The sequence below is a fragment of the Phyllobates terribilis genome, unplaced genomic scaffold, assembly GCF_046119375.1.
Source record: "Phyllobates terribilis strain yellow unplaced genomic scaffold, ASM4611937v1 Scaffold_5__5_contigs__length_657084704, whole genome shotgun sequence".
NCBI lineage: Eukaryota > Metazoa > Chordata > Amphibia > Anura > Dendrobatidae > Phyllobates > Phyllobates terribilis.
The window spans coordinates 524,027,495-524,051,985 of record NW_027362765.1 but is presented as its reverse complement, the minus strand read 5'-3'; the positions used below and the strand labels follow the sequence as shown (position 1 = coordinate 524,051,985).

The 24,491-nt window shown below is 47.3% G+C and overlaps 1 protein-coding gene across 1 annotated transcript in view; it reads left to right on the top strand.

Moving 5' to 3' along the window:
• Nucleotides 1-24,491, top strand: part of PPA1 (inorganic pyrophosphatase 1) — a 115,460-nt gene that overhangs the window by 69,332 nt on the left and 21,637 nt on the right. Inside the window, exons 5-7 of the mRNA XM_073681430.1 lie at nucleotides 13,429-13,515; nucleotides 13,811-13,937; nucleotides 17,311-17,438. Coding sequence (XP_073537531.1) covers nucleotides 13,429-13,515; nucleotides 13,811-13,937; nucleotides 17,311-17,438 — 342 coding nt within the window. The remainder of the gene's footprint in view (nucleotides 1-13,428; nucleotides 13,516-13,810; nucleotides 13,938-17,310; nucleotides 17,439-24,491) is intronic.

Genomic DNA, 24,491 nt, shown 5'->3' with positions numbered 1-24,491 from the left:
ACTGTCGTAATGCCTCTTGAATAAGGTTGATGCCTTTCTTTTTGCACAGTATATATGACGCGCCCCTGGGCCTGTGTCGCGCTGCGTTGCGCACGCGGGAGCTTACCCGGAGCCGGATCTGTTGAGGGTTGTAGTCTCGTGGCGGTGATCCGGTCCGTGCCCAGGGAGTCAAGACTAAGTGGCGCTGTTTTAGCGGTAGATGTTGGACGACTACGCCACCCGTTGAGTGCAGCCAGGGAGCTGCTGCTGCAGGGCAGACCGCTGAGGCCGGTGGTAGGATTGTGCAGCGTGATAGTATAACCCCCAACGGGAGGGGTATGGCCTCAGGGCAGCCGACGTGGATGATGGGGGTAGCAGGAACCACTCGGAGACGGTACTGTGTAGTTCAGGGTCTTTACTGGTGACAAAGATAGACCCTCCCGGAGTACTGGCTAGCGATTGGGGCCTGGTCAGTCCTTGAGCAGATGGGATCTCCCCTGGCCAGGCGGAGTTGTAGGCCTCCCAAACTAACGATACTCTTCTGGCTACCTTGCTAGAGGCGGGTATAAGTAGCCCACGTCCCTGAGTGTACCGTGTGGTGCTCACCCGTATGGCCGGTGACTCGGGGCCTTCGGGTTTCTGGGCCAGAGGACCTGCAATCCCCTGCCGGTCGGTTTCTGCTGCTGGATAGGAGTTAGTCCCCACAGCCTCGGACTCCGGGTCCGGTGATAACTTCTCAGTCAGGGCGAGCTCTGCAGCTGCCAGCCCCTGACTCCTTGTTACACTGCTCCCACAGAGCTCCTGTTGTTTCTTCCTATATTTGCTTCTTTTCTCTGCTTCTTCTCTACTCACTCACCCTGCCTCAGCCCTAGGTTTATATAGGGGAAGTTCTTCCCCTCCCAGGACTGGGCAGGAGGTGTGGCATGCATAGCATCCCTGACCAAGAGACCTCCCACCTGCTCTCAGACATAACATTGCTGTTACTGTGGAAAACCAGACCCCTGGGGTGCCACATTCCCCCCTAGTGAAATTTAGTACTCCGGGACTAAACATATTTTAGAAAAACATAAGATATAACAATAACAATAAAGAAACACATAAAGGTGGTCACGGCATGTCCGTAACCGGGTGCAGTCTTTGAAGAAAGCAAGGTGTCCATTTCACCAAAACAGGGAGACGTAACCAGGTAGGGGTCTGTCCTGCCCCGAGTCCTTAACAGTCTTTAGTCCGTCCTGGGTTACGCTCCAACTATGTACAAAGGATTCCCGGTAAATCCACCAAGGACTCCTAAAAATAACTAGAAACACATAATTATACACAAGCAACAATAAACAGGTAACCACAAATAAAACAATTTATACACTTCAAATCCTCCAACGTGCGGGTAACTGGCCCCTAGTGGCCCTAGTGGACCTACGGAGCTGACTGTCTGGCCCTGAACTACAGGGTGTAGGAGCTGTTAAGGGTAAACTGGGCAGCGGTCTACGGGCCCTTTGGCTCACTAGGGATATGGCAGGCTCACTGCAAGCAGAGGGTTGATCCTCCTGGTCTGCTGGTGTGGGGTCTTCTGCCTCCTGGACCGGCTGTTCTTCCAGCTCTACCTGTTGCTCCGTAGGTGCTTGGGATGCTGGTTGGAGGAAGGTGAGTACGGGTACCACAACTGCACCATTGACTTGAGTCCAAGACCGAGGGAAGTCTCCGAGCACAGTATTAACCATGTCTTCCCTTTCCTCTACGGGTCGAGGGTCTTCTTGTTCCTCTTCAGGGTTCCGTAGCTGTTCGGGACACTTCTTCAGGTGATCCCGGGATACAATGGTTGTGGTTTCCCCTCCGTCTTTACTGATGGTACAGACCATTGGGTTGTCGTGGCTTGAGGGCAGTACGGTGTACGGGTCCTTCTCCCACTGGTCGTCCAACTTGTGGAGCCGTCTTTTTCTCTTCAAGACCTGCTCTCCGGGTACCAGGGGAACAGCGGGAGCATACTGGTTGTAAGTTTTCTCTTGTCTTTCCCTAGCCTGACAGAGACTTCGCTCCACGCTCTCCTGTACTCTCCGGTACTGCTGCTGCCTCTGTGTCCCAGTCTGCTTCTGGTGAAGTGTCCTCAGGTGTCAGGACTCCCATTTCCAGGTCAACAGGTAACTTACCAGGTCTCGCCCTCATTAGGTAAGCCGGGGTACAGTTGGTGGAACCTACCGGGATGTGGTTGTATAGATCCACCAGATCGGGCAGCTTCTCAGGCCACAGACTGCGTTCTTCCAGGGGCAACGTTTTCAGAAGATCCATTACCACCTGGTTCATTTTCTCACAAAGTCCATTAGTTTGCGGATGATAGGGTGTCGTCCTTATCTTCCGGCAGCCATACAGAGTGCAGAATTCTTGGAAGACCTCCGCTTCAAAGGCAGGTCCCTGGTCTGTCAACACTTGGTCCGGGTACCCGTGTGGACGGCAGAAATGCTGCTGGAAGGCTCTCGCTGCTGTTCGAGCTGTTAAGTCCTTGACGGGGACGACAACCAAGAACCGGGAGTAGTGATTCACGATGGTTAGTGCGTAGACGTAGCCACTTCTGCTTGGGGTCAGTTTTACATGATCCAAGGCTACCAGTTCCAACGGCTGCTGGGTGACGATGGACTGCAGGGGAGTCTTCTGGCTGGCACGGTCCTTCCTTCTTAGGTTGCACGGGCCACAGTCTCTGCACCACCTCTCGATGGTTCCCCTCATGCCTACCCAGTGGAACCGCTCGCGCAGCAGGAACTCCAGCTTCTTCCATCCGAAGTGTCCAGCCCCGTCGTGGTATGCCTCCATCACCATGGCTGCGTCTCTTCGTGGCACCACTACTTGCCAGATTAGTTCATGCGTCCGGGAGTTAACCGTTCTGCGGCACAACTTCCCCTTATAAAGGAACAGTCGACTCTTCTCAGCCCACAGTTGCTTGGCTTCCTCCGGAGCGTCTGGGTCAAGGCGAGCCTCTGGCCGAGTCAGCATCTCCTTCACCAGTCGGACGGCAGGGTCACTGTCTTGCGTTTCCTCCCAGTTGTAGTGAGGCAAGGGGTTAAACGTAGCGGCTTGCTTACTCCTTACCCGGTGGGAATACTGGATAGTCCCATGCCGGTGGAACGCAGGGAGTTCGACTTCTTCCAGTCCCTCTGGATCTTCTCCTACGTCCGGTAGGTTTGGCATCCTGGACAGGGCGTCCGCGTTGGTATTGGAGCGTCCTGCCCGGTATTTGATTGTGAACTCGTAGTTGGACAGACGGGCCATCCATCTCTGCTCTAGGGCACCGAGTCTTGCTGTGTCCAGGTGTGTCAACGGGTTGTTATCCGTGTACACGACGAACCGGGAAGAAGCGAGGTAGTGCTTAAAGCGTTCGGTGACTGCCCACACCACTGCCAGGAACTCTAGCTTAAATGAGCTGTAATTCTCAGGGTTTCTCTCGGTGGGTCGCAGTTTTCGGCTGGCGTAAGCGATTACTCGTTCTTTCCCCTGCTGGATCTGGGACAGCACGGCTCCTAGCCCGATGTTACTTGCGTCGGTGTAGAGGATAAAGGGCTGGCTGTAATCCGGGTACGCCAGGATTTCATCCCCCGTGAGGGCCATCTTCAGCTGGCGGAAGGACTCCTCTTCCAACTTCTCCCATCTGAAGGGCGGCTTCTGGTTCTTGGCCTTCCGGGACTGGCCTATCAGGAGGTCCTGCATAGGAGCTGCCTTTTTGGTGAAACCGGGGATGAACCTGCGGTAGTAGCCTACCAACCCGAGGAACTGCCGCACTTCCCTTACACTGGAGGGACTTGGCCATTCCTTAATTGCGGTGATCTTATCAGGGTCGGGAGCCACTCCGTCAGCGCTCACCACGTGTCCCAGGTACTGCACCTTTGGTTTCAGGAGGTGACACTTGGAGGGTTTCACCTTTAGGCCGTAGCTTGCCAGAGCTTCGAACACTTCCGCCAGGTGTTTCAGGTGGTCCTCATAAGTCTTAGAATATACGATGACATCGTCCAGGTACAACAGGACCGTCTCGAAGTTTCTATGGCCCAGACAGCACTCCATTAATCGTTGGAAGGTTCCTGGTGCTTTGCAGAGTCCGAACGGCATGCAGGTAAACTCGCTAAGTCCCATCGGGGTGGTGAATGCGGTCTTCTCCCGGTCCGCCTCTGCTACAGGAACCTGCCAGTACCCACTAGTGAGATCCAAGGTAGAGAAGAAGTTAGCAGATCTTAAAGCAGCCAAAGACTCCTCTATCCTTGGTAAGGTGTACGCATCCTTGTGTGTGATATGGTTGATTTTCCGGTAATCTACACACATCCTCATGGTGTTGTCTTTCTTTTTGACTAAGACTAGTGGAGCTGCCCAGGGGCTACAGCTATCCCTGATCACCCCAGCCTCCTTCATGTCTCTAAGCATCCCCTTGGCGTGTTGGTAGTGTGCAGGGGGTACGGGTCGATACCTCTCTTTTATGGGAGGATGGTCTCCCGTGGGGATGTGGTGTTCTACCCCCTTGACTCGCCCGAAGTCTAACGGGTGTTTACTAAACACTCTCTCGTACTCTTGAACCACCCGATAGACTCCCTGTTTCTGATGTGAGGGAGTGGAGTCAGTACCCAAATGTAGTTGCTGACACCAGTCCTCCATTGTTTTCTTAGAGCCGTTACCTTCCTCCGGGTGAGATGGAGGCAATGGTTCCACAGATTGTATAGCATTTTGGTTAATGGTATATAATTTGGCTAGCGTGGCATACCGGGGCAGGTACACTTCCCTCTTCCCGATATTGATTATGCGAACGGGCACCCTCCCATGGCGTACATTAACCACCCCCCGTGCTGTCAAGATGGTGGGTGGGCCTACTGTCTGAGTAAACTGGTTCTACCATTGCCTGGTAATCTCTACCTCTCAGACCAATAGCTGCCCGGCACCAAATCATCATTTCACTTTTTGGGGGCATGGCAATAGGGAAAGGGTCACACATTCTCACGCTACCAATCTCACCGCCGGAGAGTTCCACCTGTTGCCGTCGCATCAGTGCCCGGATCTCTTTTTGGAGCACTCGCTGCTCGCCGGAGCTGGCGTTCTTGGCAACCTGCTGTAAAAGGAAAATCACCTCTGCAAGACAATTTTCAATTACATTAGTTCCTAGAGTTATCTTTGGGTGACTCTCGTGTTTGTCAATGTCTACAATGATCAGTCCCTGTGCTGCCAGTTCAACTCTACCAATTTTAATGGTCACCTCTTTAAATCCGATCTGTGGCACGGGCTGACCATTGCTGGCGATGATACTCAAGTCGTCGTCTGGGTAGCGGGTAATATCCGAGTCATTCCAGTACTGCTTGAAGAGCACGTACGGGATGGTGGTGACCTGTGACCCGGTGTCCAGTAGGGCACTCATAGGAATGCCATCCAGTACCACAGGCAAGACTGGACGTCCTCCCACATATTTGTCGCGCCAGTTTGATGGGCCTGATGATCTTTTTCCTAGGGGTTGGCCCTCTACCCTAGGTTGTGCCAGTTTAAAGGACAGTACCTTGCCATATGTCCGGGTTGATTACAGCGGCGGCAGATGGGTCGTCTGTCCTCGTTGTATCTGTCGCTGGGTCTTCCTCTGGCCGGTGGGGTCCTCCTTGGTCGACGCCACGGGATGTCCTCCGGTCCGAATGCCAGCTGGATCTTCCCTGGAGTGGAAACCTGTAAAGACTGCACAGTTCGGGTTAGCGCAGCAACGCTTTTAGCTAGCTCTTGGACCTGATGGTGCAGGTCTGGAGCCGAGTCATTGTTCAAAGCCTGCGCATCAGCTCCCACAGGCCCTGCCGACAAGGGCGCCGCCTCCTGGTGGTAGGTGGTAGTGGGGCGTCTGTGGGTCACAACGCCACCTGGTGCCGGTTCTCGGAGCACCCGGATGGCTCTGTCCTTGAACTGTGCAAATCCCAGATGAGGGTCCTGTAAGGCCATTGCCCGCAACTGGGTTCGGTGGGCATTGCAATATAAACCCTCTATAAATTGTTCAGTTAACAGCCTGTCCTCGTCTCCCACGCCGTCAGGGTCGGTCTGCTTAATGGCTCTCAGGGCCTCTTGTAGGTTCAGGGCATAGTCCCTTATACTCTCATGTGCCCGCTGTTTGCACCCGTAGAATCTAAGCTTGATCTCGGCTGAGGTGCGGGTATCAAAGGTGTCCCTCAGCCGGGTTAGTATCCCTGCGACAGTCCTCCCCCCAGGTGGCCAGGACTTTACCTCCCTTTGGGCTGCCCCGGTTAATTGGGCCACCAGGATGCTTACTTTTTGCTCTTCTGTGAGGGGGTACACCTGGAAGAGGCTATCCAGTTTTTTCTCTAAAGTCCTGCAGGGTATGTGACTCCCCTGAGTACTGGGGTAGCCAGGCTGCCCCCGGGATATAGGGCATGGTGAAAGGCATGACCGCAACAGCGGTGGCGCTGGCGGGGGTTGGAGCGGTGAAGCTCTCCTCCGTATCCGACATCCTTCTCCCCCCTAGTGGACCGTGGCCTACCTTGCGATGATCCTCTTCCGTAGGCCGCGGCTCCGCAGTGGATCGTCAGGGTTGAGGACCTTCCGTCGCGCTCCTGTGACGTCGGCGTCTGCTGGGCTCCTTCCAGGACCTTACGCAACGTCCGGACGTGAGGCGGGGCTTCAGTTCTCGCGCGTTTTCGGAGTCCACGCCCCTCTTCTTCCCGCGCGGCGTCCTCAAGATGGCGTCCAATGGCGGGAAAACTCCACGGATGGCGGGAAGAAGGCCGAAGATGGCGCCGGATGGCGGGAAAACTCCACCGATGGCGGGAAGAAAGCGGAAGATGGCGCCGGATGGCGGGAATCTTCACCACGGGTAAGTTTTCAGTCTTTTTCAGGCACGCAGTACCCGGTGGTTGCGGGCACGAGATCCTGCCGACTACGCCAAAAGTTGACGCGCCCCTGGGCCTGTGTCGCGCTGCGTTGCGCACGCGAGAGCTTACCCGGAGCCGGATCTGTTGAGGGTTGTAGTCTCGTGGCGGTGATCCGTTCCGTGCCCAGGGAGTCAGACTAAGTGGCGCTGTTTTAGCGGTAGATGTTGGACGACTACGCCACCCGTTGAGTGCAGCCAGGGAGCTGCTGCTGCAGGGCAGACCGCTGAGGCCGGTGGTAGGATTGTGCAGCGTGATAGTATAACCCCCAACGGGAGGGGTATGGCCTCAGGGCAGCCGACGTGGATGATGGGGGTAGCAGGAACCACTCGGAGACGGTACTGTGTAGTTCAGGGTCTTTACTGGTGACAAAGATAGACCCTCCCGGAGTACTGGCTAGCGATTGGGGCCTGGTCAGTCCTTGAGCAGATGGGATCTCCCCTGGCCAGGCGGAGTTGTAGGCCTCCCAAACTAACGATACTCTTCTGGCTACCTTGCTAGAGGCGGGTATAAGTAGCCCACGTCCCTGAGTGTACCGTGTGGTGCTCACCCGTATGGCCGGTGACTCGGGGCCTTCGGGTTTCTGGGCCAGAGGACCTGCAATCCCCTGCCGGTCGGTTTCTGCTGCTGGATAGGAGTTAGTCCCCACAGCCTCGGACTCCGGGTCCGGTGATAACTTCTCAGTCAGGGCGAGCTCTGCAGCTGCCAGCCCCTGACTCCTTGTAACACTGCTCCCACAGAGCTCCTGTTGTTTCTTCCTATATTTGCTTCTTTTCTCTGCTTCTTCTCTACTCACTCACCCTGCCTCAGCCCTAGGTTTATATAGGGGAAGTTCTTCCCCTCCCAGGACTGGGCAGGAGGTGTGGCATGCATAGCATCCCTGACCAAGAGACCTCCCACCTGCTCTCAGACATAACATTGCTGTTACTGTGGAAAACCAGACCCCTGGGGTGCCACATATACAGGGCATGTCTAAAGATTGAGCACATAAACCATAAAATGTCTTTGTGGCGCAGAAAAAGAAAGTTGATTTTTATTCTGCTCACACAGCATGGTGCCCCGATGACTGTTGCATGCCTGGAGCCATGACTGATTGTGATTGTGATTGTGATTGTAGATTAGGCCAGACGTTGAAGCAAAAATAGTTTTCGGTTTTGTACTGTAATCACTGATCAAAACTGTAGAAGATGGCACAAGTTATTTTTTACAAGGTGCTTTGCTTTACACTGCAGGCGATGGCAATTAGGAAAGTTAAGTTGTTTGTCTTGAAGTTAAAGCACCACTCTAGCGTGTGTGTTTTTATTGCACCCCAGGAGTGGTGCTTTAAATGTAATTCCCCTGTCTCTTACTCACCTGCCGCCTCCTTCATCCATTTCTAGCGTCGCTTCCGTCTGTCTCCTGCAAAAAGTGACCTGCCGGCAGCTCCAGTGTTTTATGGAGCAACGCAGAGGTCACTTTTCAGTAAAAATCTGAGAGCCTTGTTCTGGCCTCATAGACTTGCATTGAGAGCGTATGACGTAGCTTCTGACTTGCCGGACAGTCAGAAGCTGCGCTCACAAAATGGTGTCGTGGGACCGGAGCTGTGCTGAAAAATGGTGAAGAAGCCGTAGTGTGAGTATATGACCGGGGGCAAAGGACTTGCTTTTAAAGTGTCACTCCAGCGCTGAAAAAAACAACTTTGAAGTGGTGCTTTAACATTTCCAGAGAGCACAATCATGGAGACTCGCTGCATGGAGTTCACATGCAAACACACAGCACAGGTCTACAATTGGCTGTCCAAAAGATCTCAACTTGTGGACCACATGGACAGTTGTCTTTTACACCAAAAGAAAAAAACAAAATACCTGTCATATGCCCAAAACCAGCAATTTTTAGACCATTATTGCCAAGGGCCCTACTTTAAGTGGGGCCACAAATGCTAGTGTGTCACCCTGGCCTGGATGCCACAAAATGTAATAAAGCTGTGTCTGAGAGCAAGGGGGAGGTTCTCTAGTCAGGGGAACATTAGCATGCAGTACCTCCTGTCTCAGGCCAGTAGGGGGAGCAGGCTGCCCCTATAAAAGCTGGTGCTGGGGGCAGGGTTAGGGAGAACTGGATAACCTGTCTCAGTACTGAGATGTGTCCTGGAGCAGAGCAGGGACAGAAAGTTGTATTGCACCTAAGAGGAAGTGTGGCAGGAGGAGAGCCACAAGCCAGAGACAAGAGGCGACGAGAGCCTGTCTTGGCAGATAAAAGACTTACTTTACCAGACTTTGGTGTCTGAGGCTGGGAGGATTCCACATCCCCCAGCAGATAACCAGTCCGCAGGGGACTATATATTCCTTGGCCTAAGAAGCCTGGAGGCCCTGCCACAACAGAAGGGACCAGCAAAGCCGTACAAGGCTGGGAGCAGAAAGGAACCCACGTCGCAGGTCATACAGACGAGAATACACGGAGATCTCGGAACCGTGGGCTGTTACCCTATAACGAGGAAATAGCCAGAAGGAGCGCAGAAAGCACGGTAGGCCTACACCCTCACCCTGACCAGGGCCAATTTCCCCATTGCTCTCAGACATCCAGGTCCCCTCCTAGCTGGGACTGTTTGTGGGTCAATTTACCTGTTCTAGTAAAGACCCTGGACTGCAACCTGTTGTCTGCGTGCTCCTTGCTCCTCCAGCACTATCAGCACTGGGACTCTCACTACCATCACTCCCAACCTCCATTATACTGCCCTGGGGCCGCACTCTTCCCGTGGGGAGTCACACTACCTTAGCTGCACACCTAATCAGCCCCAGCGGTCTGCATGCAGCGGCGGTTCCTAATAACCGCAATCCACGGGTGGCGTAGTCGGACATAATCATCAGCACATAACGGACTACCACTGGCCTGACCACCCTGAGCCACGGAACCGGGTTGCCAGTACTACTCCCATCGTTCCCCTATTGCCCGGATCAGAGTGCCCCACGGCCCAGGGGGCGAGTCACTAGCATATTGCACCGTCACACTAAACCTTTATGGAGCATTTACAGGAGTTGATTTCAGACCCTTAAACAAGTGTGATCGATTATATTAAAGTTATCCATTGCTTGTGTATCGGCCTCCTTACATATGCTGATGATGGGGGATAGAATGATCACAAATAGATTTTTCTGACTCATCCATCTCCTGTTATCGACAGCACATTCCCTGTTTACTCTGGCCCATGTCTTGTCGAGAACCATAGTTCTGATCCTTTAATCAGGAGTGTTGTGTAGGCAAGTCTTAATGAACGGGGCCGCTGGAGGAAGGTGCACATGATTAACTAAAAGACGCACATCACTAATGAATTAGGAATCTTACACGTGCCATGCACCTTTTTAAAGGGAATCTGTCACAAGGTTTTTGTCACACAATTTGAGAGCAGCATAATGTAGAAACGGAGACCCTGATTTCAGCGATGTGTCACTTACTGGGCTGCTTGGTGGAGTTTTGATAAAATCACTGTTTTACTAGTACTCTAGTGATACTCTTACTAGTAAACCAGCTGCCGTATAGTCCTTTTATATTCACGAGCCCTTTATAACCCCCACCACTGATAGGCAGAAGGCTGCCAATGCACAGTGTACACTTAAAGCTGCCAATCAGTGGTGTGGGTGTGGTTATAAAGAGCTCAGCATTCAGAGAACTGCTAGACCTGTAGAAGATAAAATAGGGATTTTATCAAATACAGCAAGCAGCTCAGTAAGTGACACATCGCTAGAATCTGGGCCTCTGCATAGCAAAACTTGGTTTCTCCTGACTGTTTGTTTTTAGTAAATAGCTGTATTCCACATGAAATGACAATTCTAGAACATATTTTCTTTGAACTGCCTTGTGCGGTTCCTTTTTGCTATTTCCCCTAGATATGTAATGATTTAAAGCAACAACTTGTCTTGTCAAAGGGGTTTGTCTCTACGTTGACTGGACAATGTAAGGAAGCACCGCCAACTAGTAATGCCCACTTGGCAATGTATTCATAATTGTCTTGTAGCCGAGTAATATTCACTGGAAAGACTCGGTGCTAAAAAAAAAAAAAAAAAAAGAAGATATTCCAGAAGTGTTATTTCATGTGGAACACAAGAACTGTTTCAGCTGTTTTGTCTTACTGCTGGAGCGGTGTCACTAGTCTTAGTTCCCTACCCCTAGTGTGTTATACTTACAGCTGCTGTCGTCTTCTGTTCTCGGCGCTACTCCCGTCGCTCTCCAGCAGTTTGTGACCTGCTGGATCACTCCAGTGTTTGCTGAGTGAGCCGGAAGTCACTACCCAATGAAAGTTGACTCAAGCTGATGAAAGCTTTGGATGGCCTGAAATGCGTTCAGCTTTGCTGAATAAAGGAACCAAGAAAAATCCTGTGAGTCCTGGGACCTTCTTGACTTTCGCATCAACTACTCAATAGAAGTCTGAGTGCCAGAACAAGGATCTCATAGACTTTGAGTGCTTGTGACCATTAACTCTTACTTCCGGTCAATCAGAAGTTGTGGTCACAAGATGGTGGCTCTGGAGTGGCGCCAGAAATGGCAGAAGACTGGTAAGTATAATAGGGGCATGGAACTTGCAGTAGTGGCACCACTCCAGTGCTGAATTAAAAACAAAATGCTGGAGTGGTGCTTTAAGGTTTCCTTCTAACAACTAGACGTCCGGTGTCCACAATTGGTGCATTCATATTTACATGGCATAATGGAGATTTTGCCATTATGATTGTAATGATAAATATTATTTAAGATATTTTAATATAAATATTTATAATAAATTGTAGATTTATTCTAGCAGGCTTGTTAAGATGGCATGCAAAAAATACTATGATCATGCAATATATTATTTTAAAAAAAGATCAACCATATGAGTAAAACTGATCAATCCATACAAAGTATATTGTTAGGTTCCCCATAACTAGGGGAGCGATTACCAGTAAATTATTTGTAGCGGTATCCTTTAATTTGATTGTAAGAGGAAGTTGTTATTAACCCACAGTATGGATTATTACTACTGTAGATCAGGGCACGTTCAACTGCCAGGGTAATTATTTTCTGTTCAAATGGAGCAGTGGTCAAGCACGTGCATTGCCTATCCATTTATTCATCATGCGATTGCCATAGATAGCCAAGTCCTGTCCTCGATGGAGCACAGATTATGGCCCTGATACTGTAGACCAGGGATGTCAAACACAAACACAGAGGGTCAAAATTAAAAACTTTGACAAAGTCGCGGGCCAGCCAGTATACAGAATAATGGGCCCCACATAGTCCTCCGTACAGAATAATGGGCCCCACATAGTCCTCCGTACAGAATAATGGGCCCCACATAGTCCTCCGTACAGAATAATGGGCCCCACATAGTCCTCCGTACAGAATAATGGGCCCCACATAGTCCTCCGTACAGAATAATGGGCCCCACATAGTCCTCCATACAGAATAATGGGCCCCACATAGTCCTCCGTACAGAATAATGGGCCCCACATAGTCCTCCATACAGAATAATGGGCCCCACATAGTCCTCCGTACAGAATAATGGGCCCCGCATAGGGGTGGCGGTTCTAGTGTCACTGGCCAAATAAAACCACCCTGTGGGCCAGAGTTTGCCATCTATGCTGTAGACAGTACTTTGACGTTAACTCTAGAAAAAAAAAAGCCAGTAAAGCAGATTACAAAAAAATTCTTGTACAATTCCATACATATGTGTGGGCACAGCTAGTAGACCATTCTTTTCCTTGATTCCTGGCAGCATTTAAGGGGAGTCTATCAGCAGGTTTTGCTATGTAATCCAAGGGCAGCAAAATGTAGGGACTCGGACACTGATTTCAGTGATGTCACTCACTGGGCTGTGTGCTAGTGTTCCAATACAATCAGTGCTATATCAGCTGGAGATTTTCAATTTATGGACTAGCTGCCCATGTGCATCCTGGTTCAACCACCTTCCCAGCACTGATTAGCAGCTTTCTGAGTAAATTGTATATTGACAGTAAGCTGCTAATTAGTGGTGTAGGTGGGGTCAGCTTTCTCAGCTCTGCTACATGTACGTCAGAGAAAACTCTTGGTTATATCACACCTTCTGCACCAGTTAAGTAAATGATGCATTGCTGGAATCAGGGTCTCTTTCCCTACATTATGCTGCTTTCAAATGAGGTAGCAGATTCCCTTTTAAACAAATTATTTTGCGGGGGCAAAAAAAAACTGAATTAAATCTTGAAAAACAATATAACCTGAGCAGAATATTGTAGGCTGATGGTTTCCTTTTGCTAGCCATAGCCCTTACAATAGTTTTACGGTGTTTCTTTCCTGTTCCACCCACCAAGAAAAAATGCAATTAGTAAATTGTACCCTGTAATGATGCAAATAAAAACGCTCATGTTGCAAAAGCCAAGCCCTCATACTGGTCCACCGACAGGTTGGGGTTATGGAAGTAGTGAAGGACATTACCTAGAATTCCTCTTGCCTTCTACATACAGATTATATAAACTAGAAAATATTTTTGTGGAACTGAAATGCATATCTGTTTCTACTTTGAAACAGTAATTACTGAATTTGACTCTTAATTGGATAATGGAGAAAATTACCAGGTGTTCTTTCTTTTTAGACTTGGGAAAATCCAACTCACATTGACGTGAACACGGGATTTGGTGGTGATAATGACCCTATTGACGTATGCGACATTGGGACTAAGGTAATGGAATGGAATTTACGTCTGTATTGTAAATGTTGAATATAGGAAATTGAACTTTGCTAATTGAATGTTTGTCGTGTTGGAGAAGCCCATTATGGCTCGTTGACATGACTAGAGGACCATGAACTTTTTTTGTGTAGATCTGAACATTTTGATGCTTCTGAAAATCTGATTAGTGGGTTACAGCCGGAGCACAACGCTGAAAAGAAGAAACCATTTTAGTACAGCACTAGTTTATTTTCTCAAATATTGGACGCTAAAGAATCTTTACATTCTGAGCCTTGTCTTTTCTTAGGTTTGTGAAAGAGGAGAGGTCATTAAGGTTAAAATTCTTGGCACCTTGGCGTTGATTGATGAAGGAGAAACTGACTGGAAATTAATAGTTATCAATGTTGAAGACCCTGAGGCTGCACTTTATAATGGTGGGTAACACAGGCCACAAAGTGGTAGGTCCAGGTTATGATTTACTATCTATGAAAGATGTGAAAAGGCGGAATTTGTATTCTCAGAATGGCTATGGTCAATGAGAAACTTCAGCTGGAATTGATGACTACATTTTTTTTTTCTTGTAGTATACGAAGGGGAACAAATGAATTCACCCCTCAAGTTCTTGACATTTTCTAAATGGCATTCTTTAAGGATCACCTAATTTATAATGAGTTTTGGGGGGAAATAGTATTTTTTTTTCTGAAGGAGGCCATTGGTGTTCTTTATTCCTAAAAATTACATTGTGGGGTTTTTGTTTTTTTTTTGTTTGTTTTTTTACTTTTTCTAATTGTTCTTGGCTCTCTATTTGCTACCGTTATGGCTTGTTTTGAGTTGCCGTATTTTTTAACAATGGCATTCATTTTTTTATTTTTTTTTTTAAGTTGCACATTACTTTTTGATTTCAAAAACTAGAAAAATATTTTCCACGAATTAAAATTTACTGGTGGAGTAGTCAATACTATTAATTTTTATTAACATTTGTATAATACACATGCTTTGGGAAACACTTTCAGCTTCATAGCACACACATTAAGTACACTACGTGCATCACACACATACAGTAAATATACCACTGCTGCATGTACAGTGCACACCTCTTCAGCTTTGCTACAAACACTACATCATCAAAACGCACATTCTGTGCTACATCAAAACACGGTCAGCTAAAACCTGCTCAGCTATGCCAGCAAAACGCACACTCTCGGCTACATCATCATTATCAAACACACAGACACAAGAACTCCTGTGTTTTACCACATTTTGAAGCTTCTTCCAAGTATATAATGGGTCATATGACTCTGGGTGTGCAGCATCCATTCAGGTCCCAATAGCTTTCTCTACATCCCTGCAGCAATCAAACTGATCATTGTTGAGCTGGAGAAGAAAACATTCTCTTGGTGATCATGAATGAATGTGTCAGGGTTCTCCTTGAACATAGGAAAGAAGGCAAAAACAAATGGACCATAGAAGGCCAGTATAGACAAAAATGTATTAAAATATAGATAAACTTTATTGAGGATCAGGAAGGCAGCAATAAGAATTAAACAAGATAAACAGGGACACACATCCGGAATTGGTAAAAAGCAGCATATCACATGGAGTCAGTTATACTTGTGCTTTTGTCCTGATGAAGAGGTTGGAAACCTTGAGATATGGATGCAATTTATTTCATCTGTCTATGATCGTTTTTGGACTTTTGGCAGCGTGGATTTCTATCACCATATTCCTTTGGCCATTTGCATTATATTCCATTGGTGATCCTGCAGCATCCTTGATATACAGTACATTCAATAGGTGTATCAGGTGAGCATAGCATTTTACTAAAGTGTCAGTGCAGGGTCAATGGAGGATATCAGGGGCTGGACTTACTGCACTGTAAGAAGTGAATGAGAACCTCCTGCCGAGTGGCATCCAGTGCAGTAAGTACAGCCTCTGCTCTCCTCCATTGACCCTGCACTGACACTTTATCTTGGGCTCTTTTGCACTTTGTCAGTAGTGATTTAATTGACACATGCTGCATTTGATCTTACAATGTGCATACATTTGTACAATTACTGGCATTATATATATTACAGTATGTATAACTGATTCCCTGTGACATTCTGCTTTTTAGTAATTCTGGGTGTGCGCCCCTGTATCTTTTGTAATTTGTATTATTTTTTTTGCCTTCCTGATCCTTAATAAAGTTAATATATATTTTTAAAACATTTTTGTCTATATGGTTTTTTGTTTTTTGTTCTCTTTGCAATTGTCAATATACCGACTGTCCGTTTTTTGCCATCACTGACCCAGGCATCACTTGGTGTGTAACTTTATATACATATTTACTGACATTATTTATGCCACACCTATATTCCTAGTTCTTCTATTGATCATAGGAAGTTGCCTCTGGACTGTAAAGGCCTGTGCACACTTTGTAGATTTTTTTTTTTTTTGCCCAGATATGTTAGACTATCTGAAGGGATTCCTGGTGCCAGCAAAGTGAATGAGAATCCTGAAGTGTCATGCGCACAATGCTTATGTGTGACTTGCAGATTTCACCCATAGTAATGAGTAGGGGAAAATATGCACCAAAAATGCACATATTATACGCTGCGTTTTTCCTGCCAAGAGATGTAGGAATTTCTGCACCAAATACTTATCTTGTGCACACACCCTAAGATACACACATTTTTAGCAAGTTTTTTTTTTTTCTTGCTAAAAAGTGTGCCTTATACTCAAAAAAATAAGATTAAATTTGCTTATTTGTCATTACTGGATAAAACTTGTCAGTTTACAAAGATTTTGTGAAATTATTTTTTTCTTGCTTGGCTTCTGTTCAAGAGCAAAATGAATGGCCATGTCTCAATATACATTACAAAGTACACTAATGAGTTATTTTTACCCTTGAAAAAAAAATCTATTAAAAAAAAAAAAATTATGAAATTTTGTTTTTCTTTGACAAAAAAAAAATCCATTAAATAAGATGTATTTTTCAGATATAATCTGCATATCATCCTCATTGTTTTCTCATATTATATATTCCCTTCACGTCTGCTACAGGGCTCAGGAGGGTTTCTCATGAAACTGTCTCACATCTATTTTGGCTTATCTGATTTCCCACGTGCTGTGAGAAATATATTGTTTGGTTTTACGTTCATTGGATATCTTTCGCCAGAAATCCTATTCCTTTCTGTAATATTGGTCTGTACTAAAATAAGCTATGATTGGCTCTACTCACAAAAGGCAGCTGGGTATGAGCAATTACTGCTTTGGAGATTAGGTTTCTTTCATTTAGGATGGAGATGACATCTCAGCGTTAATATTTTCTAACTTTTATCTTCAGTCCTTTATCCTGTTCTGATGAGTTAAGTGAATAACAATTGCAAGTGAAAAACTCAATGGCAAACTATACAGGTTGCTGCGGTTTAATGCTTCCATTTATATATTTTATATATGTAATGTTTATTAATATTATTTATTAATCCGCATTGCCTAAAGGGGAGGTTAAGAAAAAAAACCTGGTGTAATCGGGAAAGAACTAGTCCAAAGAAGGCTCTACATATACAGCACACCATGAGAAGCCTTCAGGTTTTAGACATCAGAGTATTTTAGACTTTCTTTTTTGTGTCGGAGCCTTTTAAACATTATGCTGGTGTTCATTATATCCATATTTCGTAGTTCTGATGAGTTTGCTAGTTGTGCGCTTTCTATTCCATGTCAGGAGAGTCATCACTCAGAGCAGCGGCAAACACCTCTAGATACATTACCGAATCTGTTCCTCTAATTGGATTATGTTTTGCTAATAGTGGAGTCTTTTGCTTTCAGATATTGAGGATGTCAGGAGGCAGAAACCCAATTATCTGGAATCCACTGTCGACTGGTTTAGAAGGTACAAGGTGCCGGATGGAAAGCCAGAGAACCAATTTGCCTTCGATGCTGAGTTTAAGAATAAGGTAGGTTTTAATTTGAATTTTAAATGTAAGTTATTGTGCATTAAAAAATGGTATTCCAGGACAAGAATCTGAGTGTAACATGTACTAATATCCTGAATGCTGAAGTCATACAGTGGCATGTAAAAGTTTGGGCACCCCTGGTCAAAACTACTGTTACTAAGCAAGTTGAAGATGAAATGATCCTAAAGGCCTAAAGTTAAAGATGACACATTTCCTTTGTATTTTAGGCAAAAAATAAGTATTTTCATCTATTTAAATTTTAAAAATTACAAAAAGGAATTGGGCTGAAGCAAAAGTTTGGGCACCCTGCATGGTTAGTAACTATATGCACCCACTTTTGAAAGTATCACCGCTTGGAAACGCTTTTTGTAGCCAGACAAGAGTCCTTTCAATTCTCGTTTGAGGGATTTTCAGCCATTCTTCCAGTTCTGTGAGATTCCTGGGTCGTCTTGCATGCACTGCTATTTTAAGGTCTAGCCACAGATTTTCAATGATGAACAGATCAGGGGACTGTGAGGGCCATTGTAAAACCTTCAGCTTGCGCATTTTGAGGCACTCTATTGTGGATTTTGATGTGCGTTTAGGATCATTATCCATTTGTAGAAGCCACCCTCTTTTCAACTTCAGCTTTTTTACTGATGGTGTTGTTTGCATCAAGAATTTGTTGAAATTTCATTGAATCTACTATTCCCTCTACCCGTGAAATGTTCTCTATGCCATTGGCTGCAACACAACCCGAAAGCATGATTGATCCTCCCCCTTGTTTAATGGTTGGCAAGATTCTCTTTTCTCCTTCCCTCGTGACTGCACCACGGAGAGAGAGGAGATCCGCCCTTCAGGGACAGGAAACCAACTGATGCGGGAGAGAGGTACCGCTCTCTCCCGCATCAGTTGGTTTCCTGTCCTTGACGGGGACCTACAGTGATTCTAAGAAGACACCCGAAAAATCATGATTATGACCTACCAGGCCCGGCTCAGGCAGCGGGGGTTCCCTGCCTCGGCTGACGTGGTGTCCTGAAGCGTCACCGCTGAGGTCAGTGGGCATCCAGGGTGGCGGGGAGATGCGGCGCAGAAGAAAGCACATCAGCGTGGAGCCGTCTAATTCTCCGGTGGTGTCAGCGTCTCCAGGGTGGTGAGTAGGCCTGAACTTCCAGGTCCCACTGCGCATGAGCAAGCGCGCCAGTCGCTTCCCCATGACTCATGCCACAGTTCACCACTGGGAAGTCGGCAGGACTGGGCGTGCGCGCCGGGTGCCTCCCCATGTCGCGTGCCGCAGTGCATCACTGGTAAGTCGGTGTGACTGGATGCTCGCGCTCAGGATCCCTGGGCCGGACAGCTGCACCACACATAGCACCCACCACAGCATCAGGGGGGCGTCCCCCACATTGAAAACATGCCCATTCAATGGGAGAGGTACGCGCTCATGACCCTCCAAGGGAGGGTGCAGCGCACAAATGCCCTGCGGCTGGCTTATTAGAAATTCAAGCCCAGCTTATGAGGAGTGGAGCCCTGTAGGTGTTCAAATACCGGGAGTAAGCACTGGGAAAGTGCTTAAGCGCACTCTGGCACTAGTTGTGAGCGAGCAGGAGCTACAGGAGGTGCAGTCCCTGCACCCTCACTCACCACCACCACAACAACAAGGAAAGAAGTGTGCGAAAGAGGACCCTTCCTGCCAGCACGAGCAAGGTAATGGCAGAAGCGGGTGTTCTGGCAGGTCTTTGCAGCGCAGTAAGAACTCCAGTGGGGCGTCAATCCCGAGGAAAAACTCATCTACAGGAATGGGTTCCCCATCCAAATCCTGTACTCCTTCTTGCAACAGGATGGTAAGTGATCTTCGTCAAAGTTCACTTTGTAATTAGGGTCCCCCTTCTTTTTCTTCTCTCATCAGGGAAGGAAGCGAATGGGCAAATCCAAACACAGGACCTGCGCGCTTTGCGCAGAAGATCTGCCCACCACATGGGCGAAAAGACTATGCAGCTCTTGTATTGAACAGACAATTTACGAGGAGACCCCCTAAGTTCACCTCAGAGCTCAGATCCTTGAGTAAATCCCAGGTAGAAAATACCTTTAAGTCCTTGCGGAAGGGAGGGAAGAAACAGGAGAAAACCTAGGAATCCGTTCCCAGTATCAGGGTCTAGTAGTTCGGACGGGGAGGGGGTAGATTCAGATTCATCCTTCTTATCTTTGTCCTCATCTTCCGGAGATGGAGCGGGACGTAGCTGTTTCCCCATAGAAGGAAAGGACAATTTAATTAAAGCAGTCAGATCCACCATGGGGTTGGTAGATCCTCGTCCCAAGAAATCGGTCCAGGACATGTTGTTCAGTGGCCTGGAACAAAAGAAAAGACAATGACAGTCCACTAACTGACTAAAAGAAAGTGGAAAGGGCCTATTGTCCCCTAAGAGGAAATACCCCTTTGAGGACCCGGTATGTTCTTTCTGGGGAAAAAGTGCCAAAATTAGATGTGGCAATAGCTAAAGCCTCTAAAAAAAAAAAATAAATAATAATTTCCCTGCTGTTTTGAGGACATGGGGGTACTGAAGGACCCAGTGGTAAAGCGGATACCTTCCTAAAAGGAGCTTGGGAGGCCGGAGGGGGAGGGTTAAAACCCGCAGTCGCATCCACATGTACAGCCAGATCATTAATGATCTGGCTAGACCAACTAGAGGCACAACTCTTAAAAGCAAAACATCCAGTGGATAACATACTAGGCTCCATCCCAGTAATGAAAGGTGCAGCAGCGTTTGTGGCTGATGCGTCAGCCAACTCGGTTAGGCTGGCAGCCAGGGCAGCGGGCTTCTCTAACGCAGCCAGACGGGACCTCTGGGTTAAATGCTGGCCGGGAGACCACCAAACAAAAACAAAGCTGTGCTCCATTCCCTGTGAGGGTGAGTCCCTATTTGGACCCACGCTTGACTATATCCTCGACAAGGCCGGGGATAACAAAAACTTTTCCCTGTCCTCTCTCTAGTACTTCTTACAGGAAGCCCTTTCAGAGCAGGAAATTTATCAGCGGGAAACCCCCCAAAGACCAGGATAGGTGGGAGGATAGCAAGAAAAAAACTAAAGGGTTTATGTTTATCAGGCCCCCCAGTGACAATAGAAAACCCGCCCAATGAGGGTCAGCCCCAGGTGGGGGGGAGACTTCTGCATTTCCTCCCAGCCTGGGAAAAGATATCCAACACCTCTTGGATTTTAGACCTGATTAAAAACAGGTCTAAAATTTCAGTTCCACTCCATTCCCTGACCGAACTTTGTCATAACCCCCAAGAGGTCGTCAGACATAGAACAATTAGCACTAGAAAAATAAATTTTAGGTCTAATAGAAAGAGCAATCCTTCAAGAAGTCTCTGCCCAGGAGAAAGGCGAAGGATTCTACTCCCCTCTGTTCCTAAGAAAAAATAAACGGACGGGACTTTCAGGACAATTGTAAACCTGAGAAAATGTAACAAATTTCTGAAGGTTCAAACCTTCAAGATGGAGTCAATAAAGTCTTCAGTAAAACTGTTTCCAGACTGTTTTATGACTGTCCTGGATCTGAAGGACGCCTATTATCACGTCCCCATACACAAAAATTACTAGAAATTCTGAAGGGTAGCAATATCGATAGAGGGAATAGTCAAACACTACCAGTATACGGCCCTCCCATTCTGTCTAGCCATAGCCCCATGGGTTTTCACAAAGATAGTGGCGGAGGTAATGGCCCATCTAAGGGAGCAAAACATTCTGATTACCTGTACCTGGACGATTTGCTGATAATAGGCATCTCTTTCCATCATTGCAAGGACCAACTGGCAGGGGTCATGGATTCTTTGACTGACTGACTGACTTAGGCTGGCTTTTGAACCTAAAAAAAGTCCAAGATGGAGCCGGACCAAGTACAAGAGAATCTAGGCATTTTGTTAGATTCGAGAATTCAGGAGTGCTGTCTCCCAGCAGAAAAAATTCAGAAAATGATAGCTCGGCTATCTCAAGTAAAGGACCATCCCTCTATGACTATGCGAAAAGCAATGTCCCTCCTAGGTTTCATGACTGCCTGTATGCCTGTATTCCGGGTGTCCATTGGGCCTAGATACATACCAGGGACTTGCAGTGGGAAATCTTGGGGGCAGAAAAATCGCTAAAAGGGCACTTATACGGTCAGCTAACTTTGTCATCAAAAACCTTACTTTCTCTAAGATGGTGGGCAAAGGTAGACAATTTAACCTGAGGCGTTCCATGGACGATCTCAGTCTCTCAGGTTCTGACCACAGATGCAAGCCCCAGGGGGGGTGGGGGCTCACTTAAATGACCAAATGGCTCAAGGGGTCTGAACAGAGGACTTTAGAAGCCGCATCTTCCAACATGAAGGAACGTCTAGCGGTAAAATTCGCCCTCTCAGAATTTCTAAACACTGTACAGGGTCACCATGTAAGAGTGTTCTCGGACAACCGGGTAGTAGTGGCGTATTTAAATCGCCAGGTGGAGACCCGGTCCCATTCTCTATTACAAGTAGCAGAATCTATCTTCCTGTTAGCCGAGAACAATTTGGGGTCTGTCTACACTCCACATAAAAGGAACAGGAAAATCTCACAGCGGACTTCCTGAGACGAACCCAGCTGAGACGGGGCGAATCGGAGCTGAATCTGTCGGTGTTCAACCAAATCATGGAAATGTGGGGATACCCTTCCATAGACCAATGCCAACTGGCAGAACAAAAAAGTAGACCTATTCTGCTCGATGAACCCAGCAGCACTAGATGCATTTACAATCCAATGGAACCACCAGCTAGCCTATGCCTTTCCCCCAATCGCCCTGATCCCGGTAGTTCTGAGGAAAATCAGGGAAGACAGGGCAAACGTAATTTTGATAGCTCCCTTCTGGCCAAAGAGGTCCTGGTTTTCCTGGCTGAGGATAATGTCCACCTCCAACCCCTGGGTTATTCCGGATATCCTTTTCCAGGGACCAGTCCTCCATCCTCAAGTAGCAAATCTACACATGACAGCCTGGATTTTGAAAGGGTGCTCTTAAGGGATAGAGGTTTTTCCCCAAATTTGATCTCCACTCTGCTACAGAGTAGGAAACCCGTAACTACCAGGCACTACGGTAAAACCTGGAAAAAATTCATATTCAGGTTCTAAGTTACAAGGGGAGGTCCCTATTACTTCCATCTTAGAGTTCCTACAAAGGGGGTTAGAACAGGGTCTGGCCACAAGCACACTGAAAGTTCAAGTTGCAGCATTAGGAGCCCTATACAATTGTGAACTGGCCAGAAATAGGTGGATATCTAAATTCATCAAAGCATCAGCCAGGTCTAGGCCCACCCCATCCTGAAATAATCCTCCTTGGGACTTAAACGTAGTCCTTACAGCCATAACCAAACCTCCCTTCGAACCTTTAGTGGATGCATCTCTAAAAACCCTATCTCTTAAGACGTCACTCTTAGAGCTGGTATGACGCTAACTCCTCGTGCAGACGTGAGAGCTACTATCAGCAGAGTCCCTCCTTCACCCAAATCCTAGAAGACAGGGTGACACTTAGGACTGACCCAGCATACCTTCCTAAAGTGGCATCACACTTTCATAGATCTCAGGAGGTCACCCTCCCTTCTTTTTGCCCTAATCCTAAGAACAGGGGGGAAAAAGACCTAGACACCTTAAACGTCAGAAGGTGCATTATCCAATACTTAGAGGCCACACACGAGTGTAGAAAGGATAGGGTTCGGTTTGTGTGCTTCCAAGGACTTCGGAAGGGACAAAAAGCTTCCAGCTTCCAAGGTCACACTTGCAAGATGGATAAGAGACACCATCTCCCTGGCATATTCGTCAAGTGGGAAAACCGGGCCGGAGAATCTGAAAGCTCACTCGACAAGGGCAGTAGCAGCCTCCTGTGTGGAAAAAGCCGGCGCCTCAATAGAACAGATATGTAGAGCTGCAACCTGGTCTTCCCCCTCTACAGTCTTTAAACACTACCGTCTGGATCTAACCTCTTCTTCAGACCTTACTTTTGGTAGAAGGGTTCTGGAAGCGGTGGTCACTTCTCTGCAATTCTCTTCGTGATGCCGTCATGGGGGAAGGAGAAAGACTTAGTTACTTACCGGTAACTGGATTTCTCAGAGCCCATGACAGCAGCCGTACATTCACGCATGGGTGTACGCACTTATTTGTTACTTATATGTAGTCATGAGGTGTTCCTGATAAACTCCTTTAAAAATGTTTAAATTTTGTGTTACTAATCTGGGGGTCCTCTCTGTGCTCTGTAAACAACTGATGCTGAAGAGAAGTACTGCCCTTTTTTATCTGTAGGTTTCCTATCCTTGAAGGGCAGATCCCCTCTCTCTCCGTGGTGCAGTCATGGGCTCTGAGAACTCCCGTTACCGGTAAGTAACTACGTCTTTTTCAAGAAATTTTGTGCCCTTTTTTTCTTCACACATACCTTTCGATAGATGAGGCCAAAGAGTTCTATTTTAATCTCATTGGTCCACAGGACTTGTTTCCAAATTGCATCAGGCTAGTTTAGGTTCTTTTGCATACTTCTGATGCTGAATTTTATGGTGAGGATGCTGGAGAGGTTTCCTTTTGATGACTCTTCCAAGAAGGCCATATTTGTGCAGGTGTCTCTGAACAGTAGAACAATGTACCACAACTCAAGAGTCTACTAAATCTTTCTGAAGGTCTTTTGCAGTCAAGCGGGGGTTCTTATTTGCCTCTCTAGCAATCCTGCGAGAAGCTCACTGAAACGTACCTTGGTCTTCCAGACTTTATCTTGACCTCCACTGTTCCTGTTAACTGCCATTTCTTAATTACACTTTAAACTGAGGGAAGGGCAACTTGAAAACACTTTGCTATTTACTTATAGCCTTCTCCTGCTATGTGGGCCTCTACCATTTTCATTTTCAGAGTGCTAGGCAGCTGCTTAGAAGAACCCATGGCTACTTGTTTTTGGCACAAGGTTAGAGGAGGCTGGGTCTTTATAAAGCTGGGAAATTTGCATCACCTGACCATAACTAACTATGTTGGTGAACAAGCTATAACCCGAACAGGTTAAGGTCTGAAACCCTGGCCAAAGTTATCT